At 41.9% G+C, this 24,661-nt stretch overlaps 1 protein-coding gene across 3 annotated transcripts in view; it reads right to left on the bottom strand.

The window, feature by feature from the left end:
- Window positions 1-24,661, bottom strand: part of ANKRD6 (ankyrin repeat domain 6) — a 110,528-nt gene that overhangs the window by 30,483 nt on the left and 55,384 nt on the right. For all 3 annotated transcript variants that reach the window (XM_042817080.1, XM_042817097.1, XM_042817087.1), the window contains exons 3-4: window positions 16,433-16,584; window positions 4,573-4,845 (exon numbers count right to left, since the gene is read on the bottom strand). In XM_042817080.1, the coding sequence (XP_042673014.1) occupies window positions 4,573-4,692 (120 nt within the window). In that variant the 5' untranslated portion in view covers window positions 4,693-4,845; window positions 16,433-16,584. The remainder of the gene's footprint in view (window positions 1-4,572; window positions 4,846-16,432; window positions 16,585-24,661) is intronic.

Here is a 24,661-nt window from a genome sequence, read left to right as displayed (position 1 = left end):
ATGTTCTTAACACTGTGCTCTGCAGAAAAGCTATATACTGCTTTCCTTTGAAAAAAAATATTCATAATCCCAATGGTAATATGCTAACTACATTGAAACTGCCTGTGCTACAATATTGCTTCCTCTGGCAATCTTCTTCATGTTTAACAGAGAGTGGCACATTTCTCTCTGTGTGCTAGCTAACACACAGCTCTTTGGGCCATATTAATTCTGAGTGCTGAGTGCTGGTAACACACTGCAGCACCCCAGTGAATCCCAACACCAAGTATCACATTGTTTGGGTAAGCCATGACAGAGCTTCAGAGCTGAATTTCATCTCCAGGCACGATGCAAGCCCACAGCAAGGGCTGAAGTTCCCAGTGTGCTGAGTGAGATGGGTTTCAGCCAGGCCTCAGGATACACCAAAAGTTCAAGCACAGGAGGTGAAATCAATCACATGCTATCCCCTCCTTTCGGCACCACCCCAAAGACAAGATAAGAGAACAGGTCTTACCTGACACATCTCCATTTCCATTTCTCCTGTGCCAGTTCTGGCGGTTCTCAGCCCTCTCCTGAATCCATCTCACCTCACAATGTCAGAATTAAAAGTAACTTGGGGAAAGGAAAACAGCAAGGCAGGGCAGCTCAGCAAAAGCTGCAGTGATAAACTTTCAAGAAGCAGCTGTCAGTAGCTTTACTGAAATAAAGCCTCTATTACAAAGGAACTGAAAGATGGGACAAGTTTTGCAAATTGGAAGAAAAGACTTAATGATACCAGGCTCAATTCTTAATCTTTCAGATTTGGCGGTATATTCACCAAAATACCTTATAAACAAACTTGTTTGTTGGAACCAGCTGGTCTGTATTACCAGCTGTTTCTTTTTTGTTTGTTTGTTTTGGTTTGATTCTGTTAGTAGTTGTTCTTTTTTTCTTTTTCAAACAGCCGTAAATTTCAAGCCTGTGAAAAACGTCAGACGGAAAGGCACAAAAATGGAAATGATCTCTTTGTCCAACTAGGCAGAGCAGTGACAGCACTGTGGCTGACAAGAGGCCCAAAGAAGAGCTGTGAAGCATCAGGCACTGTGAATAAGACTTTCCCTCACCACCACCTTGCATGGCTTTGTGGCAGAGGACCCAGCTCCAAGACAACATGCATGTGCACCTGCAGTGCAGTACCACCGTCACCCCTTCCCCATCATCAGAAGCCAGCAGCGCCGTCACCGTCAGCTCTTTTTCCTTTTTTCATCCATGTTTTAAAATGCATCAAATCTGGAAAGAGCCCACGTGCCCTTAGCTGTTGCTGGTGGCAGGAAGGATGTGGAAGCACACCCTTTCACACCGGCTGCACAGGAATGGAAGGCTTAGCTGGACAGGTGAGTTGCTATTAAAACTGTCACAAAGAAACAAATGCATTCAGGAGAAAATGCTGAAGTGAACACTTGGGCAAATCAATTCTACACTGAATTCTGATTCCTTCATATTCTTCTTCTGGAATCATCCAGCTAAAGGTGATAAAAATGAAACGCTATTTTGCAGCTGAATTACTGTTCACTGAAGCAGCAATTAACTGTATCATATGACCTTCCATACTAAAGTAAAAATAGAACTGGACGAGCTTGCCACCTATCCAGCACTTACTAGTCCTTGGTTTGTTATGGAAAATATGCTTCATTCTCCCTAAGCCATGGTCAATTAATCTGGTTTCAATAAAGAACTCGTTAGAATAAAGGTCCAGCCTCTTCAAGCTGTGGCTCTACATGGTGTTTTTCCACTGGAATCAGTCTGTGCTTACAGATGCATACCAGAAACTCATTTCAAGCCTAACACGATGAGGGAACTGTTCCTCTGTGTCCAAAAGAGCTTTGCCTCGGCATATCTTTTTTCAATAAAACTCTGATACAATTCAGGAGGAATTTTGGCTGAGAAGTACAAAAGTCATTTTTTTCTTTGGAACAAATCTCTAGAATCTAAAATTAATTTGACAGAACAAACTGAAGATTATGAATAAAAATAGAAGGTATACAACTAGAAGAGAACTACAGCATGTGAATAAATTTACATTTTTTTTTAGTCTGCATTTTGCAATGAGTTTTATTGTGGCTAGGGGAGAAGGCTCTGCGCTTCAGTTCATCTGAGAGATTAATCAATAATTCCCTACTCTGTCATTTGATTCCCAACCTAAAATTAACAACCCCATTTTAAAAGTCTTTATTATTTTGGGCCTTTTCTGCTTATTGAAAGACCACAGAAGAACCCACCTTCTCTGATGGCTGAAAAAATCCCTGTAAATTTTTCAGTTTACACATAGATGAGGCTCATTCAATCCTGAGACAACAATGTCCTTGACTTTAAATGCCTCTTTCTCCTTCCAGCCTCTGTGTCACTCTGTGTCCAAGCTCTTTCAGGGTATGTATGTTTATATAGCCTTTCATAGGCAAATATGCTTGTGCTATCCCTGTGCAGCTGGCTGGGTGAGAGCAAACTCCATGTTGTGTTGACCAGGAGCCTGAACTGATGGGTTTTGATGAGGACAGCAGTTTGGTCTCATGCCTTTTGATTTGCACTGAGCTCGCCTCTACCTGGCACACAACAGGAGAGGAACACGTGCTCTAGTGCCACCAAAACACTGCCAACACGTAGCCTTGGTCACTCCAAGAGCCTCTGCAGTCCTCCACAGTCTTTCAGGTCTGACTTCATCTTCCCTGAACAGAGGTTGCTGCGGATCTATCCTGCTGACATGCCAGGCTGCATCCAGAATGGTAAGAGCAACAGCTTTTGTCACAACCCATCCTGAGCTCAATGGGGATGACCCACAACCTCCAGGTCACAACAGCTACAACCCTGGAGTGTCAGGTCAGCCCCAGGGATGGTCTCAGAGTTCACCTGAGGGCCTGGGTCTCTCCATGACTTTCCAGTGAAGCCACCAAAACTGTGTACCTGCACAGTTTTGCCAACAATTAAGTTTTGATCTGATTTTCCATTCAAAGGTTGAACAACAAAGCAAGTAATGGAAGCAGGAAGCCACCTGTATACCGTACAGGAAAGAAATTTCTTTTACATTTGGTAAATCTGTATTCATCAAATTAACTTGATTTTGTTTTTGAACAGATTTACACAACATGCCTTTACTGTTACTGTAATAAACAGAAAGCATTGATGAGTGCAAAGAAGACAACCTCTACTAGGAGAAAGTATCAATTTTGCATTAGAATTATGGATTATGGCAACGAATTTCATGAAGCAGCAAAATCAGTGGCATGACTATTCTGGCAACTGTCACAAAAGACACCTCATCTCATGTTTCAAAGAGTGCAGAATTCCAACGACATCGATACACAAATTTGTATGAAGAATGGCATCCTTTCAATGCTTCATTTTCAAGTAGGTCTCTCAATAACCTCTAAACTCAATAAACTCAAAAAAAAAAAAACAAAACCCAAACCATCGCAGAACAATGAAACAAAACCATTACCATTCAAATGTATTATTTTTTTTTTCTATTACTGACCACCTCCTATAACTGTTGTTCAACTACAGCTGTGTGGACAATAGAAGCAAACAGGCAACCTTATGGGACCATTCTCGTTTACTACATCTTTGCAAAACACCACTCAGCTTTAGCATGCAAAATTCACTAAAGATAATTACCCTCAGTTCACTCCAGCTTTCAAAATAAATGCTACCTACAACTCAGTCACCACAAAGCAATTGCAAACAACTGTTACTGACAGATAAAAACAGGAAAAAAAAAATCTTATCTCATGCACTCACATTTGCTTTCTCTCTGTGGATATTAGTTCCCATGTATATATTGTGTTCAAAACCAATATGGAAACAGAAATCAGGCTAGACACGACAGAAAACAACAATCTGTCAAAACAGGATGTCCCAGATTTTATGTTAGAGCTCTGAAGATCTTGCTTACCTAATTTGCATTAGGGCTTTTTGCCTTCTCTGCAACAGATGCATTCTAGCTCATCTTTTATTTGCTATTATTTCTAACATTGAGAGATGTAGCCGAATATCCGTTCGGATTCTCTTAAAATCTAAGCAGAAATCCTTTGATGCTGACTTTATCTCTAAGGTCTAGGGACCACGGTTTGCAAACCCCAAGTTTGCAGCTGGATGGTGACTACACAGCATGACAAGGGTGAAGATACCAGATACAAGGGAGACTGCCGTACCAATAGACTCTGACAGCAAAGGAATGCTTTCTGCATGCCTTTATCTTACCACAACAGGTGGCTTTCCCCCTTCCTCTCATCCCCCAACAGTGATGAATTGTTCCATTCATCATTTTGCATGTCGTACAAAAGTCAACACTCATTTTGAAAAATGCCACTGCACCTCCACCAGCACAGTACATTGTAAGGACTATAGCTGTACATACATCTAATGAAAAGTGTCCAACTACAAGACATGCACTATTTTTTAAATTTACATGAGCTAATACGTATAAACTTTAAGGAAATCTCAACACCGCTAGCTTCAATTACATTCAGAATTGCCAAGCTGCAAGGGCATTTTCACAGACAATGGTTTAGGAGTTATGTTAGTTCCCAGGGATTTTGTAAAGCGTTTTTCTCTTGTTACCTTGGTAACTGCTACCTTGGCACCCTTGTTGATAAGCTGCACCACATTATCCACTTGGCCTTTGTACGCAGCTATGAGAAGCCGTTCTGAAAGCACAGCGACCACATCCTGCTGGCTCATGAATTAGGAGAGAAAGGTTTGCAGGGCAAGCAGCTCACGGGTTTTTTCGGTCCAGAAACAAAAGCTTCAGAGCAGTCCAAGCAGCATGTGAGGAGGCGAGAAAGGACCCCGGCTCCCTGGAAGGCAGTGATGTTCCTATGCCATCTTCTGGACCTGTGGATCAGACAACAACACTGCTGTCAGCAACATTTCACAGACCGAGGCACTGCAGCAGCTCCTCCCCGAGCACTCATCTCTTCATCAGTTTGGAGGGGGTCACAAACAAAACACCTCTGAGCCTCCTGGAAAGGATCATTGCACGTCTACTGCAAGGCAGAGGGAGTGCACACAGACACACATTTTCAGTATGTCCTAATTCCCCTCATTTAAATCCTTAAACTTTCTGAAAGCATAACTCTCTTTTGGCCTGACCTGTATTTGTGTGGTGGCCCCCTTTTGTTCTCTCTTTCTCCCTACATCTCCCACACTATATATCAGCCAAGGATGAGTTAACTCCCTTTGTCGCTATCAGCACCTCAGCCTGTTTTGACCAAGGAAGCAAGGGTAGGTTATAGTTATGGGATGCAGATACAAATACACAAATCTCTGCCCTGGGACTCAGAGCAGTCAGCAATTAAAGGCAGCTGACTGCTCTCTTGCTGGTATAAAACACTTCACAGCTTCCTGCAAACCATTCCAAGGACACCTTTGGCAGGGATCACAACCTGAAACTGGGAAACACTGATCCTCACTGTCATTGAGAAATTGCATCCCCAGAGAGGTGCTGACATCATGCCACACTGATCCTGGGGACAATTCAGATTTAGCATTCTTCATGCAAACCAGGGAAATGACTGTGAGCAAGTTCTTCTTTCCTGTCTCCAATGACCTGCCCAATACATTGAACCATCAGAGCTGATAAAAGACTTGTGACGTGCTTCCAGCAAATCTATCTGCAGAACACTCTGAGCTTAAGGATCCAAAACCTCTCAGTGCAGAAGGATTTCAGCTTTAAGTTTACTTTGGTAGTACTTCACACCTTGGTATGTAACTGTTTCAGTACAGCAAAAACACTGTCAAGATAGCCAGTGTGCGTGCAGACAATTTATCTTCCTTTCTCTTGAAATACCCCTATACTGCTCATTACCAGCTACTAGTACTACAGACTTCACATGGTTTAATAGGTTCAGAGACTAGCTGATCTTGGAGACTGACAGTAGAAAACAGCATCTTTCACATTTATGTTATCCTTTTGAATATACCTCAAAACGGCAATAATAAAAACTTATTAACTACATCACAGCTTGGCTGCCCCCCCAAATTGATCTGGTTGTGTCTGGCTGACAGCACAAAGCCCTCACTTCACAATCCCATCACTCAGAGTACTGATGTTCTTGCTCACAGTTTCAGCAGAGAGGGCACTGCCAGGACAGATTTCATTGCCATTCATGTATTACGAAGACACTCCCAACAAGAAGGAAAAAGTGCATGGGTTGCTGCAGTACACCATGCTCCTGTCTTCCAGATACAGGGAGCGAGGATTTTTACTTCTCACTCCAATGTTACATGTTCATATTCACCAGTACACCTCAGCAACAAAAAAGGACTTGCAACCCTGTTTAACAGAATGCTCAGTAGGGTACTGCAATCCTCTGTGCAACAAAGTGTCATCCTAAGACTCTGGATGGTTCAAGAACTAGGTTACTTTTTGATCAAAACCTCACCTCTATTAAAACCCTGTTTGTTAGCCTGTAGATGATACCAGCAGAAACTAATTTGCATTCCTATGGCAATTTGTATTAATGACTCTTAGAACACTTTATGAGCATTAGTTTTTATGATTTTATTGAACATCCTCTGAGGTGAGCGTTATGCTTACAGGTACTACACCTACTTTAGACAAGGAGCTCTCTGAAGCACAGGAAAGTTACCAGTTTCTCCAAGGTTAACAGGATAATTATATCAAAGCCAACTCCAGACAACTGACACTTGGATTTGAAAGCATGAGTTTGTGGTGTCTCCAGGGAAAGAATCCAGGTTGGCTCTTCTTTACCATCCCCACACTTGCTCATTGCTAACTTGTCTGTAGCAACAAGGAAACAGCTTTGCATTTATTCAGAGAGAGGAACTAGCTAAAAACTTCCCAGGCCTCAAACGCAGCCCAGCAGGGGATAACAAGGAAACAGCACTGTACCCCAGGCAGCTGGACAGCTGCACCCTGAAGGTGGCCTATAATTAATAATTTGATATATGAGAAGTAACACAAGTTCAATCTCACCTGCCTTAAGTATTTGCTTTTCTGATGTTACTGAAGCAAGCTGAAGCCCCACAACCTGGCTGCCCTGCTTCCTCCCAGGTAGCATCCCCACTACCAGGTGTATGTTCCTGTCCCTCCAAGCCCACCAACTATGTTTTCTGTGAGCTTTCTGGGCAGTGAAGTTGTTTGCTCCTGTGCCAGCTCCTGTCTGTGCAACAGTGGTTTCCAAACGTACTGTACAGTCAGCTGTTTGCCCACAGCCAACAGCAAGCCTGGCTGCCCCTACCTGGAGCCGTGCACAGCACACTGACAGCCAGCTCTGTGCACTCCAAAACATCTCTGATCAGAACCTGTTTGGTTTTCTTATCTTTTAAATTAAAATAATATATATATCAGTAACATCATTGACATTGAGAGATTTTTTACTATTTGCTGCAGAAAGTCAAATGCAGACATTTTCCTGACACACAGACATTTCTGACCAAACTCCCAAAAAACTACAAGTGCTCATTATGACTTAGGTGAAGCACCAGAGACCTCAAATCCACACCAGTGCTCAGGTGACTCATATGGTACAAAGCACAGTGCTGCCAGGGAGCAGTCATGCTAACAGGTATGTATGCAGCTGCGAGAGGTGGAGGCTGGAAGCTGCACTCATTTCATAGCTTGTCTCATTCCTTTCTGATGATAGCAGTAAGCTCTCTCTGGAGATCATTAGCCCCGCAGCCCAGAGGGACTGCCTGTGGCAGCTCTACTCTGTGATGTGTTTTGCCTTCTTGCTTCCTCTGGATCACATACAAAAGCATACTAAGGAACTGATCCAGCTACCAGTCTCACGGTTTCCATCTCGCTGTTTAAGCCTCCAGCAGCAGCGGGTCTCCTCTGCAGCAGGGTAGTCATGTAACAAGCCACATTTTCAATGCCAGCTGCCTAACAGAATGGTTTTCACACAACAGGTCACATCCCCACCTCCAGCTGCTTTACATTTCCTCAATTGCACATGTTTTGGATGCTTCACAACTCAGAAAAGTGTGTCTGATCAGGGCAGGAAGCGCTGACACTCGGAGGATAACTCCTCACTCCCCTTCTGATACCAAACCCCTCCCAGCCAGCTTTATCTCTCCACGTGCCTCAGAAACACAGAGCATCTTCTCTTGACAGCGTCTGTACAGGCAGCCTGAGGGAGAAGGCAGCAGATGCCCAAGTGCTGCAATTAAAGGCTTGACCGCTCTTTTGCACCCAGGTAGTGCAAAATAAACGAATAACGTGATTACAGGCGTACAGGCGCTGCGGCAGCCCCTGCTGCTAGTGCCTAATGCTCAGATCTAAAGCCCTCATTACCATTCCAAATCACTGCCGCTTCCTCCAAGCAGCAGAGCCCTCGTGCCAGGGATCCTGTAGTGCTCCTGCTCCTATGGTTTTGGAAAGCACAGAGATATTCAATCCTTCTGCCAAGAAATCAAGACAGGTAGGAAAAAAAAAAAAAAAAAAAAGTAAAAAAAAAAAAAAAGATTTTACTTTACAATAAGCAGCAGCTCTCGCTGTGTTTCTCTGGTAAAGATCAGATTGCTTACCTGGGGCAGGTAGGGAAAGCAACGCCCTGCCCCAGCACCCCACAGGATGGCAGCCCAGGGCAATACCTATTGGTCCCAATGCCGCAGCTTGGCTCGGCACGGAGACAGCAACGTGGTCCCCTGATCAGCGAAGCGTGACAGGAGACACTTGGGCTGATATCACCGTTCAGTATTTCAGAACCACAGCAATGAGGCAATGTCTCCAACCAGCCAGAGCCAGCCGCATCTCCACAGATTTTAACAGCTCAATGAGTCAGGCACTCGTGAGTACAGGAGCTCCAGTAAATGTCTGGCTGCTGGAGGCAGTCCTCCCGGAGCTAGAGAAAAGTCCAGCACACAGCAAGCATCACAGACACTGCCAGGCTGGAAGACAGCCTCTCCTATATTCACAGAAAGGATAAAAAGAAAATAAAGGTTTCCCTTGCAGGAAAGAGACAAAAAAGGTGACAAACTGAAAGACTTAAGACTTGTAAGTCAATCAACTTCATAAAATCCCACGTGATAAATGAAAGTCATACAATGCCAGAGCACAGGTTACTCTCAGTTAGTAAGATCACTAGTGTAGCTAACAAAAAGCTCCTGGTTTTATTACCGTTGTACCAAGGTTCAATACAAAAATTAAAAAAAAAAAAAAAAATAGAAAAAGGGGCTCCCATTTCCTGCAGTAGATCCCAAGTTTTCTTCTCTAGTTTACTGCCAGAAATGGTGCTGAGTATTGCAAGAAAAGCTCTCATCACTAGCAGCTTTATTCCATGCAATGTAAGTAATAATTATTCTAAATTACTTTAAACGAGTCCTGTGTAATTTAGTCAGACCATTTGTTTTATGAGATGATATATAATAGTACTCTTTTATAATAATCTTATAATAATCCTTTCTAAGAAAGCTTCCCAGAAAACTTCCTATTTCTAATGCTGCCCATCTCTTCATTGCTCAGCTCTCCGAGGAAAATGGGTTTCTTTGCTTATTAGTACATAACAGGATATTTAAATCCACAGCATTCTCTTTTTCTTGTCTACTCTCTCTGAGAAGTAGCTTGTCATATTTAAAATATGACATAAGCACAAACAATGTACTCAGAATAACAAGGTGGGTTATTGCATTAAAGAATGAGTTTCCTGGAACCTAACTCATTTTATCATTTATCCCAGGATGTAGATATACCTTCCATTTCTGTTGAGTGACTTTCAGAGTTTTTTCAAAACCTGCAGCACTGCTTTCCTTTGAATTACTTTTCTCCAGTCTGCCCCATGAATCCAGTACAAACCTATTGGGAAAAAGGTATATAATTTTGCTAAAGGGAGGACTCTGTGTCTCACTCCTTCCTGCCCTAAAAGACAGTTCAGAAGAGCCCAAGGTGTCATTATGAAAAGCACAACACAGAATCATTAAGGTTGGAAATGACCTCTCACATCACCTAATCTGACAACCAGCCCACCCCCACCATGCCCACTAACCACGTCCCTCCGTGTCACATCCACACATTTCTTGAACACCTCCAGGACAGTGACTCCACCACCTCTGTGGGCAGCCCTTTCCAGTGCCTCACCACTCTTTTCAGTGCAACTTAAGGCTGTTTCCTCTCATCCCAGTAATAGATACACCTGAAAAATGAGAACAGACTACCAGCTCAAGAACTATCTGCTTTTGATACATATTTATCAACTACACCAATACTAATTTTTGAGCTGGACTGTACAGCGCTGAACATTCTGAAATCAGACAATTTTCTTGTATGTTGGTTCTGATGCTGTTTACTGTTGTTCTCACTGCATGTTTTGAAATACTATCATTGCAAGTAAAAGTTTTCATGCATGCAGTTGTATAATCCATCACCTCCCCAGTCAGCACGCTCTAGTTCATCTGAGAACTTCTGTGCGTTTTTTGTTTTTTTCCCACTTGTTATTAATTACTTCAATAATCACTTTAGCAGTCTTCCAAGGAACTCTGTGTGCCAGCTGCTCCACAAGTTCCCACCAACACTAAACAGCCATGCTGATGTCCCTGCTCTGCCACCAGCGTGGATCTGCAGCCCTCCATCCACCACAGCCAGACACAAGCTCTCAGCTGCCTGGCATCTCTCAAACCAGCCTTGTTGCCACCACAACAGGCAAAGCTGCACCTGCTGGCACTGGCACATGGAGAGTAGCAATGGAGATCAGCGCTTCAAATCATCGGTTATACATCACCAATCTCACAGCATGGTAAACAATTGTTTAATTGTTTTTCCTTCCACTTTAATTACCTCGTTATTCATTAGGCAGGCTCTACCCTTAGCATATTCCAGAGCACCTCACGGGACAGCTGTTCATTTTGTCTGTCTCACTGAAGTTTCACAACTTTGTTATTCTCCCACCCTCTCTTTCACTACATGCATGCGCACACACGTCAAAAACATTCAGCAGAAGCAAGATCAGCTCACAGCAAGCATTCTTCAGTTAGGCAATGCTTACACAGTAAAACAATATCCATTGTTGGCTACAACACAGTATAGACGCAAACACACAAGAAAGAGATGTTCTGGTCTCATTTACATAAATGCAGTTAGGAGATCTTTCCAGCTCACTGCTGCTCAACAGAAGTGCTGGGGCTGAGCCTTGGGAACAAAGCAGGATACAGCTGTGCTCGTGAGAGAACAGAGATTTGCATTACACTCATGCACAGAGGGATTTCTGGGTGGGAGATGTTACAGAATGGCTTAGGCTGAAGGGGAACTTAAAGCCCACTCAGTTCTAACCCCCTGCCATGGGCAGGACTGCCACCCATTGGATCAGGCTGCCCAGGGACCCATCCAACCTGGCCTCGAATGCCTCCAGGGATCTACGGCTTTCTCTGAGCAACCTGTTTCAGTGCCTCACAATCCTCTGAACAGTAACTTTTTCCTAACATCTAACCTAAATTTCCCTTTCTTTCAGTTTAAAGACATTCCTCCTTCTCCTATCACTATCAGACTGTGTAAAAATTTGGTCCTCCTCCTGGTTATGCGCTCCCTTCAAGTACTGGGAGGTAGCAATGAGGTCTCCCCAGAGCTTTCTCCTCTCCAAGCTACATAAGCCCAAATCCCTCCACCTTTCTTCATAAGTGCCTTTCTGAATGGCACTTTTCCATCTACCTCAGCAGCCTACAAGCACCATACTGCAATGACAAAGTCTGCTCCTACCAGGTACCTACCACATACCAACCTCATGGAAATGTAGGTTTTTGACTATTGGTGCCACCTTCTCTCAAATTAGTGTCTGAAGTAAGCTCTGTAACTTACCATAGGAAAATCTTCCTCGGCTGGGGAAGGAGACTAGGTTTCTTACCTTTCTCAGATACCAACAAATATATTTGTGTTGTGGGAGAACAGAGAATGTTCTATTCATGCTGACATCATCCTAATACTGTGTGCAGTATCCCTGATTTTAATGTTCATGCTAGCAGGCTGTCAAATGAGCACTAAATATCTTCAGGATTTGTCCCCTTGATGTATTACATCCATAAAGGACAATATATACACAACAAATGGTGAAGGATATCTAAGTATTATTTGCTTCATAAATCTCCTTGCAAGTTGTGAAGAATCAATCACTGTGGGCTAAAAATATTTTCCTCTAAGACAATCATAAATCAGTTCAGAAGCTTTCTGCAGATGTCTTGGTTTCTCTCCCAGCTGCTACACCTGAAGGGGCTGCACTGGAGATGGTGAATGTTGCTGCTTTGAATGGTTGGGCACTCTCTTGAACAGGTCCATAAAAATGCATCATTAGCAGTATCTTAACGAACAAACCATGGCTACCACATTTCTTATGAAGAAAGGCTGAGTGAACTGGGTCTGTTCAGCCTTGAGAAAAGAAGACTGAGAGGGGACCTGATCCAGGTCTGTAAGTATCTAAGGTGTGGGGGGCAGAGTGGCGAGGCCGGACTCTTTTCAGTGGTGAATGGTGACAGGACAAGGGAAAACGGCTGGAAACTGCAGCATAGGAAGTTCTGCACAAATGTGTGCAAGAACTTCTTTATGCTGAGGGTGACGGAGCACTGGAACAGGCTGCCCAGGGAGGTGGTGGAGTCTCCTTCTCTGGAGATGTTCAAGACCTGCCTGGATGCCTACCTGTGCGACCTGCTGTAGGGAACCTGCTTTGGCAGGGGGGTTGGACTCGATGATCTCTGGAGGTCCCTTCCAACCCCTACAATTCTGTGATTCTGTGATTCTGTGATTATGAACCACCTCCAGAACTTTTAGGTCTGTATTAGCTAATCATGCTCTGTAAACTCTGGCGACCGAAAACCCCTACAATTGCAGTAGCAAACATAGCCGTGGAATTTCTGTATGACACACATGAAGACTCACCAAGTGGAAACACATTCTGAAACAAGAGCTGAACAGCATGATTACTTTTTCACATAAAACACTGATGCCAATGATTACTGTATTATTCCTGTTGCAGTAAATGTCACAGACCTGCTCTGCTTCACTGATAATTTGTGTAAGTTGGTCCATTATAAATTTATGAATCAAGTACTCTAACTGCATATGTGATCTATCAAAGGCAGTTTTAAGTGTCTTAAAAATCAAACCCAACATGGTAACACAAACGTGGCACCAAATTGTCTCCTAAGTAATCAGCTATGTTTTCACTTCTTTTTTTTTCCTGGGGATTTGCTCTTAAGCAGATGTTTAGTACCCTTGCCAGGAGCCCTGTACAACCTTGTGATAATTACCAAGAAGGCTGGCAACAGCTCACAAGGGATGAACAAGCCAGTTCCACCTAATTAATCTACAACCACTTGAAGCCACTGAAACAAACAACATACTTAAAACTGCACGCATGGTTATGGGGTCGAGGTGTATACCACAAGAAGAGGAAATTATTTCTTCAACCAGATAACAAGAAAGTATATAAAATATCAACCACACACAGAATAGTTTGCACAGCAAACAAATCAATTCATTATACTTTCACTTGGAATGAGATGAGGGAAGCTGAAGATTTTCACCAGTGGGACTCAAACAGCAGAACAATATCCATAGTGCAAGTATGCTCCTGCATCACAGCACTGCAGAGAACGCACAAGACTTTTTCGCAGCATTACCAGCATTCTTGTCTGTGATTTCCTCAGTACCTTCTTTGTTGTTTCCTCCTTCTTTTCACATGTACAGAGTTTCAAAACAAATATCCAAACCATGCCCATCCTCCCTGTACACAGCCTGTGCTCAGCCTCATCTGCTGCACTCTCCATTCACCCTCATATTTTCCCTCCACCAATGCTTCTATAAAGGAAAGTTTTTTCCTAATAGGTGTAAGAAACCATCAGCTCTGCTCCAGCTTCAGTGAGGTTTGAAAAATCTTCACAAGAAACCAGAAACATTCTAACTCCTCAGCCATCCATCTGAAAAACACAGTTACACTCCCATAAATTCTTATTTTATAGGTTGCATGGCATGGACCATACTTTCAGGACACAAATTCACAGGCAAATTTTACCACAGAGCTAAGGTTTGCATAACTGTTAGAAATTATCACTTCCATTGTATTATTTTTCTTCCAGGACAGTCATAGGTGACTGCAGCTGAATCTCAGATTCTCTAGTAAGAGGAAACAAAAAGACTGAGGACCTGTTTGGTACCACCTTTGTCTGTTCTGACCACAGAGAACAGAATGCAAATTTTCAGGCCTCTCCAAAACCCTGGTGCTCTCTAGATAGCATCACGACACCAAATATGTACAAAAGGGTTCACTGGGCAATGCAGACACCACCAACTTACTCTGTTATACTCCCATTAGGGTTAACAAAGGACACACCTGTCATCCTAAAGTACCTTTCTACTGACAAATGAATCACATTCTAAAATAATTACCTCATTAAACAGCATCTTGAAAACTATACATTAAACATCTCAAGCTAGATTAAAACAATCTCATAGTATCTGTGAGAAAGATTCTGCTTTCTGCAATTTGCTGGAAGACTGTGTCTGCCTGGTTGCATCATGACATGTCCTGTCAATGGTAAATCATGATTTATGAGAATTAAAATACTCATACTGGAATAAAATGTAAAAAGCAACTGATGCAGAAAGTCTCAACAAATCTCAGTAATGACTTCTCCATGGAAGTCATTCTCTCTCTCAACCTTCATTTTCTGAGTCCTAAGCTGCTTCCAGAGATGATTCCACAAGTCCAGCTCCTCCACCAGCATAAAGGCTACTTTGCAAAGGCTTTACTTTCCAGAAGAAAAAATGAAACAATTTAGAACGTTGTAAGCTCCTGGCGCAGAGGATGTGGCTTTCCCTGGGCAGCCTGATCTAATGGGTGGCAACCCTGCCCACAGCAGGGAGGTTGGAATTGGGTGGGCTCTAAGGCCCATTTGAATTCAAGCCCTCCTGTGATTCTGTGATGCCACGGACACAGTCTCTGGCTATCTATTGAATAAAAAAAAAAAAAAAAAAAAAAAAACAACTAACAAAAAACCAACAAACAAAAGTAGAATCATCACCAGTCTCAATTCAGCTGGTTCATGAAGAACTACTGCCAGATGCTTCACATAACCCACTAACGAACATATTGTATCACCTCAAACGTGTGTTTTGTTGAAAACCTTCAGAGTCCGTGTGCAAATCTCCTTCATGTGAAGCAGGCCAACTAGGAAAAGCTAAGGTATTTCTTTTCTTTGTGTATATCATGCATATGTATGTGCAAGTATACATGTGACAGACCTGCAGCTCATTTCTGTACATAATTACATCCCTCAGCTATTCTGATTCTAGGAAAACACTTCTCCACATTTTTGTCTTCTCACATTTTCTACATATACCTGAGAGGATGAAAAACTGATTTATGTATGCATACCCACACAAGAACAAACATACGCAAGCATGCAAAAATAGAAATCTGATTTCAAAGGAAATTAAAATTACAAAATGTTTGGCCTTTTAACACTGACAACTTCAGAGGTGAAAATTTTAAGGAACTATTTCTCCAGGTTTTGGTCTTTCATTTTGCTTTCTAACCTGCACATCAGTCCTGCTTTGCATGCCAGGGAAACTGCAGGTACTGTATGCATTCGAATGTTAAGTTATCAAGAACACAGCTTTCTACAGAAAGCACTACCAGCTTTATCTGTCTCAAAAGCCAGCATCTCACAATGCTTTTTCTGTATCTGAGTGCTTATTCTGCTTAAGCATTCATATACTGTGGCCACTTTTGAAGAAAACAGAATAAATAATCAACTTCAAATTATACTTTTTTCAACGTTCTTCTCAGTTTATCACTGCTTAAATTATAGGGCTTTTAGCAGAGATTGCACTGGGTTTTCTTCTTATTCAGGTATATCAGAATTGCAGGTGTGTTGACATGTCAAGCAAACCTTTCATTTTAACATAGTTGCTGTTAGGAGAGCCTCAGAAGACACAAAGCTTGCTTTCACTGAAGGTACAGGAGCCAGCAATGTTGTATCATGCGTTAAAAGTTAATAGCCTATAATGTATATTAGCTTAGAAAAATAGCTCATCAAACACTCCATGAAAGGAACTTACCCCTGGTGGGGAGTGACAAACCACTGAACCTCATGCCATGTTCTCCTGCCCTACCCCACACAGAGCACAGGAGATGAGTCTCCAACTTCTCACTTAGAGTACTCATGTACTCTATGTAATGTACTCATGTATGTACTCATTTCAGTACAACACTGGCCAGTTTATCTCACCAGTGCTGAACTCAGACACGAATTTCAATGGGGGGTACAAATGGACAGCAGGGGAGGCAAGAGACTGCATACTTCAAAGGACACAGCAGCATGACAGTATTTTGGCTCCTTATTTAAAACTGAGTTCTTCTCACTTGCTTATTTACTCCGGAATTTTCGTGCATTTCCAAACACATTTTTCTGCACAAACCTATTTTCAAAGCATTGTAGACAAAAAGAAAGAAAGGCAGATTTGCTTGTTACTCACTCTCAAGGATCGTTTAGTTTTTTCTGATGAACATTTTACAGCTGTGACTTGCTGGGCAGCCTCTGGCGAGGTTCAATGGAGATGGCAAGTTCAGTCTTTTCCAGTGCTGACAGCACCAGTGTGTCTTTGTACCACAGTACGGTACACTGCTTCTGCAAAAGTAGAAACACATAATAAATAGAATGTCAAAGCACACTGTGGAGTAAAGAAATTTTAATACCAGTGCCCTCTGCAACATAGAACTGCCTAAATACACCTGGGCAAAACGAGTTATTTCCTCCTGAAGTTTTCACTGGCACTTCCCACTACAAACAAAACAAGTTTAAAGCACAGCTTGATGGTTTGGGTTGTGCTGACTGATTCTCGAAAATGCCATCAATGAGAATTGCACGATTACACGAGCAGAGAAAATCAGACATAGGCCTTGCTAACTTCCCAGAAGTCATACGCCGAAAGAAATCAGGGAAGGACTCGTTCAGCTTCTCTCTCTTAGCATTCTTCGTGACACTGTACTGTCATCTCAGTTCACATCTTCCATTTCAGGATGTGAGCAAATAGAAGTTTCACTGGCTATAGGAACTCATTACGGATACTCACTTAGGCTTCCAATTTCAGCCCATGATTCTTCTCTTGTTCTCTTCCCACAAATACTTTCACCTGCTCCCTTTTCCTGCTACTTTTTCAGGTTTCTCTGTTGCCATATTTGTCATTACTTCCTTCTGGAAGTCTAGCCTCCAGAGAGACTACCACTGTAATATTTGTGAGCTGCTTGGAGAAAGAATAGATGAGAAGATTCACAGGCCTGCCATGTCAAAGCAACCAGCTCTCTACATTCCCGGGGTCATAATTTATCATATATGCATCGGTACTGAAGTTATTTCCACTGCTTCATGCACTGGAGCAAGCAGGCAAGCAGCTCATGGGTATCAGGGCAGCCCACATCACTAGGCCAGCCCCTTCCATAGACAAACTGGCCCATGTGTTACGACCAAAAAAAGCCAAACAAACCTATCTCTGGTACAGTATGCTTTGGCTAATGCTGATACCAGTGCAGCATTCTCTTTTACTTTGTTTGCTCTCAGACCTCCATTGTCTTTTTTCCCAGTGCAGACATGTGCATTTCTCTGATTGTATGACAACCTGGGTAGGGAAAGAGGTCATGCTTGGAAAATCACCTGGTAAAGGAATTAAACTGTTAAGACTTTAAAACTCATCAGACTCCCTGAGCTGAGTCTCCCCAAGCTGTGCAAACAGCTGGAGAAGACAGCACAAATGTGAGAATTACTAGGTGGGGCTCAGTAAAATTGCCATGGCTGCTTTTAATTACTGCTTAAAGTGTTCATCCAACTACAGCCTCATGCTGCCCAAGGGTAAGAAAAAAGAATTTCACCTCTTCCTCCCATCGGCCACTCCTGAACAGAAGTGACCATCATGTTGAAAGAACAGCCCTCACCCTACATATACTGATGTGAGTTCAAAGAATAGAGTTTTAAGTCACCCAGTAGCTCTTCAGTGCACCTGATTCACAGAATCATAAAGCCATAGCATGGCTTGGTTTGGAAGAGACCTCAAAGCCCACTCTGGCCACCTGCCATACGCAGTGTGCAGCTCACCAGCTCAGGCTGCCCAGGGCCTCATCCAACCTGGCGTTGAACACCTCCAGGGATAGAGAATCCACAGCTTTGCTGGGAGCTGTGCCAGTGCCTCACCACCCTCTGAATAAACAATTTCTTCCTAACATCCAATCTAAATTTCCCATCCTTTACCTTACAACCATTCCCTGGGGTGCTTTTAGTCTCACTCCTTTTTTTTTTTTTAGGGGAAATGAACAGTGCAAACAGCAGCTTAATCAACTCAGTGTGTGGAGGTCTGGTGCTGTATCTATAGACAGCTATTTCAAGGTGTCACTGAACTTAACACAAGTTCCTCTCAATATCTTTTCTTTACGAAAACAGCAAGAGAAGAGATGGCAGACCTGCATAAAAATCACTTCTGTTGTGGTAAGAAACAGTTACTCAGAAGTACCTGCAGCTCCCTCAGGAATACTGCTTGTTTATCAGATAAACTGCAAAAGTGCACTCACCCACACCATCTTCATTTTGAGAGCATACATAAGCCCTGACAAGCACCAAGGGGGCTGCTCCCCAGCCTCTTCTCACCAGTTTACTTTCTATATGGAAAGCTGAAGCTGGACACTGACACAGCAGGGACTGGCAACAGACACAACACGTTTTGGGGGAAAAAAGCCTCCTTATAAATTAAGCTTTTCTTTCCCCTTACATCCAACAGCAGCACTATAGTCAGCTTATACTTCTAGATATTTTTTTCATGGAAGCTTACACAAAGTGGTTTCCGTGTTTTACTGAATGGTGTTAGAACTTGATTGTATCCTCAGCTGCACAAATAGACTTCCAAGGAGCTGGGCAAAATTTGGATGGCTCTCAAAGCCTCAGAAACATTCTTCTATTTTTACTAGAATGATAAGAATATATACCCATTATTCCCATTATACCCTAAAAAAGATAAAGATGACTAAAGACTTGAGTGTTTATTTGCAAGCAGTAAAGAAGTACATTCAATAGTAGGTGGTCACTTGCTTGTGGGAAGCTTAAATGAGCAGCTCCTACTGAGTAAGATGATAATCATCTCAGACTGCGGAGAACAACCAGTTCTGGACCACAGGGCTGAACATGGCCTAGAATCTGACACAATTCAAGCTCTTCTATTGTTGACAGGATAAACCATTTGCATCCTTTCTTTGGCTATGTGAGTCTGAAAAGCAAGACCCAAAGACTTGGCTGCCCATCAGAGTTTATGAAGGACTAAGCCAGTGCTCACATGTCAAGTAGCAAACAACAGCTTGTTAGCAACACTGAGTCACTGTTTCTGTTGAGCTCCATAAAAGCATCTGCATGCAACCAGAAGGGAGAGTCGTACAGGAAGAAGAATGGAAATCTTTGATAGTATATTTCTGTAAGTGACTGTAGTAAAGCGAGTTACCCATATAAACATTATGAAAGAAAAAAAGAAAGTATGAGCTATAAGATTTCTCCACGCTTGCTCTATTCTTGCACACTTCACTACGTATCTGCTTCAGGCCACTAATGGGAGGTGGATTTCTGGATTAGTCACACCACATTGTCCTTACATACAGGAAGAAGAAAGGCTGCAAAGCAGTTTATGGACCCCAGCAAAAAGCACACTCTTCAGAAAACTCACATTCATATTATACAAATGTCACTGTCTGTGTAGCATGGGGCTTTGTTGTTGCTTTGTTTTGAAAGAATGATGCATTTTCAAATGAACCTTTGTGTTAAACAAAACTGGAGCAGTGGTCACGTCCTTCCCTTACAGTTAGAGAGGTGCCCAAACACTCCACCTCAGAGATGGTGGCTGCACAGAGGGAAATGATCCCTTGGGTCGCAGTGCAGTTTCACAGCTCTTCTCAGCAGTGTTCGCGAGTGATGGAAGTCACTTGGCCTGATTGAACTTCTGAGAGCTGCAGACAGGAAAGTGCTAAGAATAAATAATCTCTCTTGATCTTTGAAGCAGAAACCATTGCTGAAATGCCAGTTATGCGACTTCAATTAGAAAATGCTATTGTAAGACCTTGCCATCCCCAATTACTACTAATTAACATCCCCACATAATTCAGCTGCTTGCCTATCTTTTCCTCCAAGCATTCAGATTAGATGTGTTTATGCACAAAAACCTGGTAATACAGAAAGACATCAGAAAACTATTATTTATGCCTTTGTCTTGACCTTTTTCTACTGTTTTGTTCACTACATAATAGTGGCTTTTTCGTTTGTCTGTCATGAGAAATTGGATGGAAAATGGGAAATGGCAACAGTAATTTCTGTAAGAAAATCTTTCACTTATCGTAAAGTTTAAACATAAGCAGAAATAATTTATGACTAGTATAGTTATTCTCCACTTACAAATGCTATTTATGATTTAGGAAGATTTTTTACTATTTTTTTTTTTTTTTTAACAGATGGGAGAGAAAACAACTTACAGAAAAAAAAAAAAGAACTCTCAATGGGGCACATGTTAAAAACATCATTTGAAGTAGTATGTACATATATTATATTATATACATATATTATACTTGTCAGACAGCTAGATATGCTCAAAATACCTTTTACCCAAGCAATCCAAATTTCCATGTAACATACAAAAAAAACCAAAGCGAATTACAAGGTAGGACCATGGCTAAAGAAGCCAGTGCCTACTTCTCTAACCATAAAGCTGGCCTGCACCTCAGGTCTGTTTCACTAGTTATGGGGATAACAGCATGATTTTTGATCATCTTATTCTTGCTGCTTCTTCTTCTAATTTTATTTTACACAAACTCACTATTTGCTTCTTTATTCACAGTTAAAACGAACTCACTGTTACAAGTTCTTTTCTTTAAGGCAGAGTGAAGATCTCATAGTTCCTTAAAATACTCCTAGGGAGTTCAGATGCTCTGCTTTAAAATCCTTGCTCATATTTCTTCAGCTATTATTTCTGTAAGAAAGTCAGAGCATGTAACCTGATGTAAGCATGTAAATAAGTACAAAAGAAAAAAAAAATAGCTGCTGATAACTAAACAGCAGAAGAACCACAGCCATGGAACCATACTTACACTGCAGACACCTAATGCAAACAGAAAGGCTGCTGCACTGATATGCAGGACTGTCCTAATCCAAGTAAAGCAGCTATACGTGTGCTTGCTGGGCCCAGCCTTGCTTGCTCCAGCTCTTCCTCCAAAGCACATGCCAGAAGGTGCTGCGTGCGAGAGGCTGCACATGGCCACAGTGCCTGAGCAGCGAGACTCATGTCCTGGGCCACACTTGGCAGCACAGCTCCAAGCAGGGAGGGCCTTGCCCGGTGCTGCCTCTGCTATTGACCGTGCACCATGGCCTCTCCAGGAAAGAACTCAAATAGGGAACCAAGAGCTGTGGGCTTCACATCCCATCTACAAGGCTTGACAAGGTGAAACCCAAACATTTGATCTCACACGTTCTTCTGTTACCCCAGACGTGCTGCTGGATGAATGGCCCTGCGCTGCAATGACCCTCAGCACGTCTGAGGAAAAATAAGCTCAGCCGAACTAAACAAAACAAGACCTGGGAATCTGACCTTGGTTTTCAATCCAAATACCACACTGATCCTAATTGAGACTACAGTTTAACAAAAGCTGTCCAAGCCAGCCTTTTTCTCCTCACAGCATAAATCTAGCTATCTTTTTCTAGTGTGTTCCTCCCAAACAAACTGTTAACAAAACAAAATGGAGTTAACAATGAACCTAGAGTGTTACTTAATTCAGAGGGTGCATAAAAAGATTAACAAGATCCTTTTATCCTTTGCTGTATAATTTAAGTCATCACTAACTCGTCACACTTTAAAGAAATTCTTGCAAATAATACAAGTGTTGGCTGTTACATTCCTGTTCATACCTTGTTTCAAGATTTAAATCATGTTTTAGTTTCTTTGACAAATTCCAAGTATCTGTGGATTAACTAATTGTCATTAGACCAAGTGATGGAAACAAAGCATGGGCTGTTGTCACAAGTCCCATAAAAAGATTTGTTGCTTTCCATTTACTCTAGCTGCTTTATAGTACAGGCCACGTCTTTAGGGCTACATATTTTAGCTTAACAGGAACAGATACTTAGTAAATTGGAATATAAATCTAAGTGTTCAAACCACAGAATTAAACTCAGGTATCTGATTTTAGCACCCAATTCAGAAAATAGCGATTTCTATACTAAACAATTCTGCTAATATGCCTTCCTGGACTGCTGCTCCTCTCAAAATTGCATTAGTATACATTAACTGGAAAAGGAAGGGCACAGAAAAAGTTAGTTCCTACAGAAGTGGAGAAAACAACCTACTGAGTTCAACCTTGTAGCCAAATACTAGCAGTCTGAGGCATTCAACCTGTTTTGGTTTTTTTCACCTTCAGTCTTCAGAAGTTATGTCTTCCGCCAGATCTCTGCACATACCAAGCACAGCCAAACATTTTTAAATAGAGAAAGATGATTTAACAAGGGACAAAAGGGCAAGCTGAAGTTTGGGAGATTCACAATGGACATTAGGAAGGTAGTGTATTGCTCAAACAGGTGACAAAGAGACATGGCAGAATCTTCCCTGGAAACATCCAAGGCCCAGCTGGACAAAGCCAGGGCTGGCCTGAACTGGAGCAGCAATAGGTTTCCTTCAAGCAAGAGACTGGACTAGAAGGCATCTTGAGGTCCCATCCAACCAACATGTAATGAGCAAATAAAGCCACCTTCCCTTAGACATGTATTATCCACACAAAATTAAACAGTGACAGAAAATGTAATACACCTACTCTGCCTCCTAAATTCAAATACACTTTCATTTTTAAAAGGTGCCAAATCCAAATAACATTCTGTATCTATGTATTTCTTTTTTATCTTATATTTTTTAATCAACATTTCTTTTTTACTTCAAGTTCCTACAATTTTTGACAATTTTAAGACATGGTATTTTACAAGGTCACTGCTCTTGTATGAAGACATGCCACACCACACAGGAAGTAACTACAATTATACAGGTTCACACTACTACTAAATTTATGTAACTTCTACCTTTTCCATGGTCAAAGACACGCTGTCAACAGCTTTTTCCATAAAAGTGGTCAAAATACCTTCACAGCATAACTTCCTGTATCACTACATAGACATTTCAAATGAAGCAGATTTCTCTATTTGGTAACCTCTAGAGTTTGAACACCATCAGAAAATACTACTGTTCAGTTCATTTCCATTTTTTGTCATTTCTTCTTGGATGAGCCTACACACTCCTGCTTCTCTGGTGTAAATGGCATACCCTGAGAAGAGGTTCCTAAACCGTCTCAGAGGCTGTAAAAGGAAAACAGGCTGCAGGTTGTTCCAACTAACTGGAACTGGTAATTGGAAGAGGTTCCTTTAAAAAACAAACAAAACCAACACAAACATTAGTTTTGAAAACCCAATTAAGCCTAACACAATTTAACTTTGATTACCTCTAAGATTCTATTTACCTCACCAGGTTCATCAGAAACACAGCTAGCATGAGTTTACTTAGGTATCTTATTTTTTATCTATAATTTCTAGAAATTCTATACTGTCCCCTGACTAACCAAAGTAACTTCACACCTTCACAAATACTCATCTGGCAACTGGTAGCTAGAATACAGACTACAATTTAGGAAAATGTCCCAACGTGCAGGTAACTTACACATTATTTGTTAAAGACTATTGCAGCCTGAAATTTGGTTCAGTCAGCATGGTCCAGAGAATATAACAGATCTCAGTGAGTCCATTTTAGACTTGTTCAATTCAAAAACAAAGTAAGTTTTTCTAACAGCTTTCAGAACAGCAAAAACATCTGGAATGCAAAGGGCACATTTTTCTCCTTTATTCTACCACTACAGCCTTTACTGAGAATGAAGTTTGTCTTCACAGTGGCATCTCCACAGACAGATTTGCTGGAGATGTACTCTCCTAGACAGTTCCTAAAGCACCTTGTCGTTGTTGGGATTTTTCTTCGTTCCTGATAGTAAAGTATGACTCTAACAACTGAAACACATCAGCTCCACAGGATAAAAAGGATGGTAAACTTGCAGTTTTCAGTTTTCAGATGCTGCTCCACATTAAAATAAGCTCAACTCTATTTTTTGAAGAAAATATCTATCATTTCAGCACTTCAGTGCTAAATACTGAACAATGTATTAAATTGATTAAAAGGGAATAACTCATGACACTAACAAGATGCAAGCTCTTACCTGCATGATATGGTCCCCCAACATTATCAGCTATGGCAGGAGCTTACCTGGTACACAAAACTAAAAATGTAGTTGGCAGTTAGCATATCAGTGTATTCTGTGGAATAGTTTAAACACAGAATCTATACATCACCTTCGGGCCTGATTCCTACATGGACAGTTATCTTTTTTTGTCTGTTTATTTGTGCACTTCATTGGCTTGCTGGGAGAATTTCTGGACTTCAAGTCGCTGCCAATAATTCGGACACATGTCCTTTACTGTTAGATAAGTCTGACAGAAATACTGGCACTAGTACTGCTAGGGACTGGTAGTGCCTTTCCCATGGATGAGCAAAGCATCGGCTCATTAGCAATTAGTACGCTCCTTGCTTAGCAAATAACTTCTTAATGCTGACAGTCTTGGCACCTCTCCCTGCCACTAACCTTGGGCTTCAGGAAGGTTACTGTGG

The sequence above is a fragment of the Centrocercus urophasianus genome, unplaced genomic scaffold, assembly GCF_019232065.1.
Source record: "Centrocercus urophasianus isolate 14NV4802_14NV808 unplaced genomic scaffold, USGS_Curo_1.0 seq_10, whole genome shotgun sequence".
Taxonomy (NCBI): Eukaryota; Metazoa; Chordata; class Aves; order Galliformes; family Phasianidae; genus Centrocercus; species Centrocercus urophasianus.
The sequence above is the reverse complement of the archived record's forward strand: the minus strand, read 5'-3'. Positions and strand labels throughout refer to the sequence as shown.